Source organism: Orbicella faveolata, unplaced genomic scaffold (assembly GCF_042242905.1).
Source record: "Orbicella faveolata isolate gen_17 unplaced genomic scaffold, um_ofav_v1 contig_1, whole genome shotgun sequence".
Taxonomy (NCBI): Eukaryota; Metazoa; Cnidaria; class Anthozoa; order Scleractinia; family Merulinidae; genus Orbicella; species Orbicella faveolata.
The window spans coordinates 29,953,978-29,962,401 of record NW_028301536.1 but is presented as its reverse complement, the minus strand read 5'-3'; the positions used below and the strand labels follow the sequence as shown (position 1 = coordinate 29,962,401).

Genomic DNA, 8,424 nt, shown 5'->3' with positions numbered 1-8,424 from the left:
CTTCAGTAATTTGAGCCATGAATTTCATTCTATGAGAAAAGAACAAACATTGGCAGACTTCGAGCAAACTGGATGGAAACCAGGGGAATGAGAAAGAATGCATCGACCAAAAATCCGTGGAAAATAGTGATAGGGAAATAATATTCGAGGTTAGCGGTAAAAGCAGTTTGAAGGGGAAAAAAAGCATATTCAGACCAACTATAAAACGAACAAAGTAGACTCTAAAAGCTAAGGAACATATAAGCATAGCATTAGCAAGCATGTAACAAGTTTCCAAGTTAAAAACAAAACAAACAAAAACATGTTTTTTCCCTTCGCAGTCAAGGCTATTTCTTCCAAAACCATCGAAAATCATCTAAAATATAACAAAAGTGTTCAATCCAACCGTCCAACACTGCAAGCGTTTCCATAAAAGGCGCTAATCTCTTGCTAATTTTCGTAAAGCGCTTTATTTTGCCGGAAGCTAACAGGAGTTGTTCGCAGCAACCGCCTCCACACAAGTTGTTAGGTACTCACGCGATCAGTTCACAACGCAGTAGGGGAGGGACAGGTGGGTATGATCCTTCCAGCGCGCGCAGTAAGCACTGAACACGAATCAGGCGCTACAACCTCGTTTCCAGGATTAGGAACCACAGCTACAAGATTGTTGAATCTTTACAATAGCCGAATAGTGACACAGATGTACATACACCGACGAAGGAAGTCTGGCTGAAACAAAACCGAAACGACTGTAAATTGATACCAGGAATATGATCAAAATTGACAACACCTGACCAAATACTGGAACGAACTTTGCACCCATGACAACAGCCAATGCAATGACGTCATGGTGAAACTAACCAAACGACAAGAAACTTATTTCATTACTTGCAAACAATTTTGGACGATTTTAATTTCGGACGAAAAAAAAGTGTCCGAAATTTTTAAGCGTCCGAAATTTTAAGCACCCGAAATATCTACAGTACAGTATAAAAAAAAGTTTCCTTTAGGGAGCGAACTCTAGTTGAGTCACTGCTTGAGGTACGTACTGGCTTAACAGAATATGTATCGGTGTATCCGTACAGCCTTGAGGGTGCAGTAAAACTATCTTTGTCACAGATGTTGTTTCAGTCTAATCCGTGTTTTGCTGGCGTAAATTTACTTTAGCTATGTTTAAGAAAAGTGTCCGAAATTTTTGTTCGAAATTTGTCCGAAGCGAGATAAAGGGTGCTTACCATTTGTCGGAATAAACCTGTTGGGATGACCGTTGAATAATGGAAAGGGTTTTTCCAAAATCAGGAGACCAACCGAACAAGATGGCGCTTACCATTTGCAATTTGATTTCCCGTTATTTTCTGTTGACGAGAGACTGGAAACCGGGGATTCTACCAAATGGTAAGGAAATTTCCGCCGTTCCGTTCTGAAAAGAAAGAGCGCTACCTCTGGAGGTAGTCTACAATTTCCAAACGGATTTTCCAGAAAATTGCTGTTCCATTTCACTTTCAACCGAGGTTTCCGTATTTTTTTTGCTAATGGTAAGCACCCAAAGTGTCCGAACATTAAGCTCCCGAAATGTTTTGCAAGTGATGTATGCTCAAACTCTCACTAAAATGGTCGTTTTCTGGATTTTGCTCACCAGGACGATCAAACTAGACGAACTAAAAATCTCAACAAACACAAAATTCAAATTTTTATTTCATTAACGTTTCAAAGATATTTTAACAGTTGCGCCACTGGGAATCCGGGAATCTCTGTAATGAAATAGAAGCCAATAACGTTGCACGGCGAAAAGTGGAGACAGAAAAGCCGAGAGTCAATATGGCTGCTTCATTACAGAAGAGAGCCACTGGATCATATCCAAAAACACAAGGCTCACCAGACCGCTGCATGATGGGGAAAAAAGTTCCATCCAAAGATTAACATCACTGCACTTTACAGCAGTAAGAATTTTTCATCATAGCAGAACGTTTATTAAAGAATTTCAAGATGTGTCCGTTTTCTCCGCACAATTACATAAACCTCCTCGTTACCAGTTAAATCTTCTTCACAGGGTGGACGTGGAGGAATGGGGAGAACATTACTGATATCCGGTTCACGTGCATTGTTCAGGTTTGGTCCACCAATTAATGAACGCTTCTTATGCTTTATTTACAGTCTCAATTACCCTGGATGTTCTTCAAGATGTCATTTGTGATTCGGTGTACTTAGCTGCCCACTCTGGTGCGTGGCTGTTGATCTTTTCAATCACATTGTTGACTTGGAAACACAGGTTTTGGACTTGCCTGTCCCACGAGGGAAGCACCTCTTGAGCTAAAAGACAAAATCGAAAGTGAGCACTAATGCAAATATTACTTTTCTGTGAGCTACGTTACTTTTCACGATATAACGACAAAAGTAGGGTGACTAGTTTGTTTCTAGTACCTACAATCAGTCGTCAGTCACAAAGAGATAAGATAGTAATTTTACTATCAATGAAGAGAGAGCAGTGTTTTCCTCGAAAGATCAAAGGGAAGGTGTTTGCAAACAGCCTGCAGAGTCTTACGGTATGAAATAAAGGCATTTTCCCCCGTTCTGTTTCGCTTATTATCCAGTGACACTAGTCACAGATTATTGGCGACTACATCTCATACTTCACTTCCCCGCCTTTTCGCATTGACATTTTTTTTTTTGTTATTCATTCTCCTTTTGTAATTTGACTTGAGCAACTTAGGCAACCGTTATTTTCGTAGCTTTAGTATATCATTTTACGTCATACCTTTTCTTCTGTACAAAACTGCATCTCCGTGAATCAACCTTTTGAAACCTTCGGATTTACGTCGCATGACACAAAAGCCATGACCATTTTTAGCGGATGGAGGGAGGGGGAGAAGGGGGAGTGTGACAGTTATAAAATAACGAAAAAAAGAATTCTTCCACCCAAAAAAAAAAAATTAAAAACATAGTGCACGCCCTGACGTTGAAAAACAATTTCTTGCTTAGGGTCATTTGCTCAACTTAAGTACAGCGAAGGTGTTTTCTCTGTCTAATTAATATCACCAAATGAAATTCTTGTTGAAAACTTTTTTCTTACTTTCAAAATGTACAACTCCATCAATCTGATCTATCGAACCAGACATACGTCCCTCAGAAATCATCTGTGATGCAATCCTCTCTGCCTAAAAGAGACAACATCACATGGCATCTGTGCTTAGTAGGGCACTAATTAACAACCAAAGACTTAGTTCTCGATAATTACTGCATTGCCAGCAAAACAAGAATCTTACAGGAGAAAAAAACTCTCGAAGATTTTCCTCAAAACTGGATTCAGGAAGCCCTGCTCTACCAACAGAACTCAGGTGGACGCATGGAAATGATGTGGACTTGTGGAGGTTCGCAAGCTGTACACTTGTATTCCATGATCATTTAATAACTTCTGACTACGGGCTAAAGTACCAAGAAAGGTCAAAGACTCTCTCTGTACCTTGTGGGGTTTTACCCCCTTAGCTGAGGTTAACACACTCAACTCCTAATTGGGTGTATTCATAGATGACTACAACATTAATCCTCCATGTTGAAGCACAAAATGACAAACAAAAAAATGCCTACCTTGGGAGGTGGTATCTCTAACAAAGCTCCAAGCTCTTCAAAGGTGATGTTGTTGTAGAGCTTACTGGCAGAGAGTAAATTATGCTCAATCACTGCCCTGTCAAGGATACTGGAACCTTAAACAGAGAGAACAAATTAACATTTAGCATGCTGAAATTCAATGAGTTACTAGTGGAGCTCTATCAAAGAAGGGTATGGCTAACCATCTGCAGTAGTTGCCTTTTGATGTGGCATCAACATAGCGGCAAATTCATGAAGCTCTGGGCCACGAATTATCCTGTCCAAATACCTTGAAGAAACAAAAGGGCACATTGATCACATAAGATTTTACATTCATAAGTTGTGTCAGTGCAGGATGATATTCAACTTAGCTGCAATAAGCTATGCTTACATTTTCTCTAAAATCCCATAGGCTGGCAACTGTTGACAGCGCTCATCTTTGAACAGGTTTGCGAGTATTCTTGATCTTTGCTGGCCTGAAAAATACACCTCAGAAGTTGTAAATAGTAATAACTCAGTGCCAAATTAAAAACAATGTTTATAGCAGATGTTTCGGGCCTAGCCCTTCCTCAGTGCTGAGTTTAGTTTTGAAAAATACACCTGTCCACCACTAATACATGTTTACATTCTAAATGTGATACTAGACTTTTGTCATAAACCAACCAATCAACCAGTTAACCAACAATCAAACAACGATACAGTCAAACCTCTCCTTAAGGACACCTCTAAAATGTGGGCCCCTCTATTAGTTCACTTAGTCCCCATGAAACTGGAATTCAAATATTAATCTCTTCCTCTATAACAAAGACACTGTCTTGTGCCTGCCCCGTTGGTGTCCATATTACAATAAAAATACCATATTTATTCGATTAAGCGCCCAACCTCGAATAAGCACCCACCCTGAAGGTAGAAAAAGTTATTAAGTGCCCAGCCTCGAATAAGTGCCACCCACCCCCACCAACCCACCCCCAAAAAGTACTTTTTACCGGTAAGTGCCCAACCTCGAATAAGTGCCCACTCCCTACTCCTCCAAAAAAACAATAATAAAGCACACAAGAGGAATACGGGTATTGATTATTACGGTATTTCTTTAATGGCCTACAATCTCTAGTTTCTTTGTCTGAAAATTTTATGATGTTGATTGAGAATTATGATAGCTAAAGAGATTTCTGTGAAGACCGAACAATGAGTTGTTAGTCTTGGGCATAAACCAAACAATGAACAGTTACAATTTATATGCTTTGATATTTTGTCATGTTTTGTTCTTATTTACTGTTTTGTTACAAAATAAACTTTTTACCTACTGAAACTGGTGAAAATTTAATAAGCGCCCAGCCTCGAATAAGTGGCCACCCTGAAAGTCCAAAAATGAAATAAGTGCCCTGGGCGCTTAATTGAATAAATACGGTACTGAAAGATCACAAGATGTGGCATAAAAGACAATGTTGTCAACACTACAAACCAGCTGAAGCAAGCATTGTACAGATCAAAGCATGTTTTAGTGCTGTCATTCTCTCTTCATCATGTATTGCAGCTTTGTAGGACAGATCTAGGTAACGCTGTGCAGCTTCAATGAATTTGCGTCTGTAATCCAGGACACGAGCATAGCACACCTGTGGAATAAGAAGTAATACTGGATTTATCATTTTATACCAATAACCTTACGTGACAATAAAATACCATTCAAGATTAATTTCTTTTCATTCAGGTCATACAAAGATGACAACAAGAATTGTGTTGCTCACAGACTACAAGGAGCTGACTGTTGCCCAGCACATCATTTTAATATATGCTTTTCAAGTTGACTAAATCTTGTTTGAAAGTACCTTATATAGTATCTGCAGTTTCTCTGTCTTAGTATCTGTCTGAAGAAGTGATGCCCTGTTAATGTAAGCCTCAGCTTGTATAGGGTCTTCATCTTCCAGGTACAATTGTGCAATCTTCAGGTATGTCTCCAGTTTGTAGTCGACTGAATATTGTCTAAAATATGATATACACGTGACACATAATTATCACTTTCTGAACAGCTACAACATGCAAGACTAAAGAGTGTTCAAAATTTGGGCAAAATGTGAGGGAAATAGAAATTTTTAAGAGTGATAACAAAATTGTCTGACAGTCAGGAAGCTAGCAATAAGAATTTGATTTGTAAGAAATCAAAGTCCTGTTCTACATCTTTGTAAAGATTTTAATAGTTCCTTAATTTCAAACAGACTAACAAATGGGGATGAAGAAATGAGCTACATACCATAGGTTTTGAACAACCATAACACAAAGCAAAGTCGTGCCCAGAACAACAGATCTCAAATTCACACTACCTTTGTCCTGTTTCCAAAGGAATCCCAGTAAGCACTCTTGCAGCATCTCGCCATTGTTGACACTCTTCATAGATTTTGGCCAGGTGCTTCCGGATTGATGCAACCTACAGAATATCAAATTATCACCAGTAGGAAGAGTTGTCCAGAACATATTCCATTACACTGCTCTTATTCATGGGTGCTCCTTTGGTACACACAGAATAAAATGCTATCTGTTTTGGATAACAGGTAAAGAATAAATTAAACAACTGTGGCCTTTAAAGGCAATTCAAATCATAACTTGTAAGGGTCACACATTTGTTGTGTCATGGTAGCAGGACATTTGGAAGATTTTTCATCAATTTGAATAACTTTAATCTAAAATGTAATCAACTTTGCATTGCAAAAATAATTATAATAATAAATTACAATATTCATAGAGAGGAAGCCACATCAGCCTTTATTATATTTAATATCTTAATTTCATGTGAGTACTCCATCCTGGTCAAAGTGGAATTTGGAGTTGTTGTAAAACTTTTTGTGGAGAGAGGAAAACTTGAGAACCTGGTGAAAAACCCTCAGAGCAAGGTGAGAACTAACAACAAACTCAATCCACATGTGGCACTGGGCCAGAATGGAACCTGGACCATATTGGTGGGAGGTGAGTGCTCTCACCACTACACAACTACTCCCCACAACAGAAATGCACAGAAATGAACTTTGTACATACCATCTGCACTTACCTGCTCCTCAAAGGAGATAGCTCTAGGTTGCAATTTGTCCAGAACAAAATGTGATACTTCTTTGGCAGTGGAGGACTCCATGTTTGGAATATGATTGCAAAGCTCAGTTAATATCTGTCTTGACACAACAAGGCTTACGCTTTCATGTACCACTGCAATTAACAAGGTTAACAAAGTTGTGGACATATATATATATATATATATATATATATATATATATATATATATATATATATATATATATATATATATAATAAACAATGGTAGCAAGACTTCAATTCATCGTTTTATTGCAACAACGCTGTTTCGTATGGTCAAAGGATGACCACACTCATCAGGCAATATCAACGAATCGTTGATATTGCCTGATGAGTGTGGTCATCCTTTGACCATACGAAACAGCGTTGTCGCAATAAAACGATGAATTGAAGTCTTGCTACCATTGTTTATTATCTACACTGCTCCTCTCAGAGTTGAGCGCTCTATAAATTTATTCTGTTCAAGTTCAAGAAGTATATATATATATATATATTAATCTTGCTATCCCACACTAAGTATCAGATTTACCATTCACCTCCCCTAATGAAGTGCAGAGGCGCAGTCAAAGGCCCAATCGTTAGCATACTGAACTGCAGATCAAATGGTCAGGGTTATCCTGCGATGGACAAGCATTACACCCAAGGGGAAGTAGAAATATCCTTAGCTGCTCAATACTACAAAAATTGGATTAAGTTCTGGCTCCATGAACCATTTGGCCTGCCTTGGACCATTGTATTTCCTCTGAGTTTTTTTTTTCTGGCCACTCCCGTTTTGTGACTCTCTCACAGTACCAAAATGAAACCAAATATGCATTTCGGCATTACATTTTGAGGGTCTTGAAAAGGTAAGTGGTGAAAATAAAAAACAAAAACAAAGAAATGTTGATTGACATTCACCTCTTATGGATATTTGGAATCCCAGCCTGCCAAAATGGGGTGAGCTTAACACTACACCCAAATCAAAATTTGAAGTTTGGATCGAACCTCATGACTTAAATGGATTAATTAACTTAAAAAACTCCTCATTTAATGGATGGAAGTTTAAACTATTAAGAACGACCGTAATAGTATCAAAATTTAACAATCCTAAATTCTTTCATCACCTTTTTTAAATGATCCTAAGAGATAAAAAAAGTTGAACACTCTTTCAGCTAAAGCTTCTAAACTTATCAATCCCTTGGGATAAGCCAGTTGAAAAATTAATTTCTGCTGGACAGTAAACAATGAACAATATATAACTAAAGGCCAGTTAATTATCTTACGGCTAAAATACACAAGGAACTATTACGGAAAAACTTAATTACAGCGGCATTTTGCTTTTCTCGTCTCAGTGGTCATGGAAAGTTGCAAACTAAGGTAAACGTGTTACGAACTTACCAGCCTCGATAAACGTTTTAAGGCCTTCCGTAAGAGCAGGCTCTTGGAATTTGAAAACCTTTTCTAGAATTTCGCGATACTTCCCCGTAATATCCTTGTGTGAACCACTAGCACTGGACAGAGAGTTCCACATTTGCTTTACTTGCGCCGCCATCTTGCTTCGGTGTCGTTGTCCTTGTCTGTGTGGAGTGGAGTGAGATGTCTTATGTAAGCACCGAAAGACCAAAATAATAAGTCTGAACCTTAAAACGCGATATCAAACAGTGATGCAATTTTCCTTGATAATATTTTTAACGCATTTTGGATTAAAAGCGATAAAACAAATCACAAATTGAGTTTTTAAATATCCTGTGTAATTTTCTTACCCCGCCCTCACTGGGAATAATTGTCGCACAATCCAACCTC

General features: G+C 38.3%; 1 protein-coding gene across 1 annotated transcript; it reads right to left on the bottom strand.

Annotated features, from left to right (window-relative positions):
• Positions 1-1,646: 1,646 nt before the first annotated feature.
• Positions 1,647-8,173, bottom strand: LOC110052791 (COP9 signalosome complex subunit 4-like). Its single transcript, XM_089271664.1, has 10 exons — positions 8,020-8,173; positions 6,605-6,756; positions 5,883-5,986; positions 5,391-5,544; positions 5,027-5,177; positions 3,956-4,040; positions 3,768-3,853; positions 3,565-3,680; positions 3,050-3,134; positions 1,647-2,289 (listed from the first exon to the last, which is right to left on the bottom strand). The coding sequence occupies exons 1-10, from the start codon at positions 8,171-8,173 to the stop codon at positions 2,156-2,158; spliced, it is 1,221 nt and encodes a 406-aa protein (XP_089127790.1). The 3' UTR covers positions 1,647-2,155.
• Between the last annotated feature and the right edge of the window lie 251 nt (positions 8,174-8,424).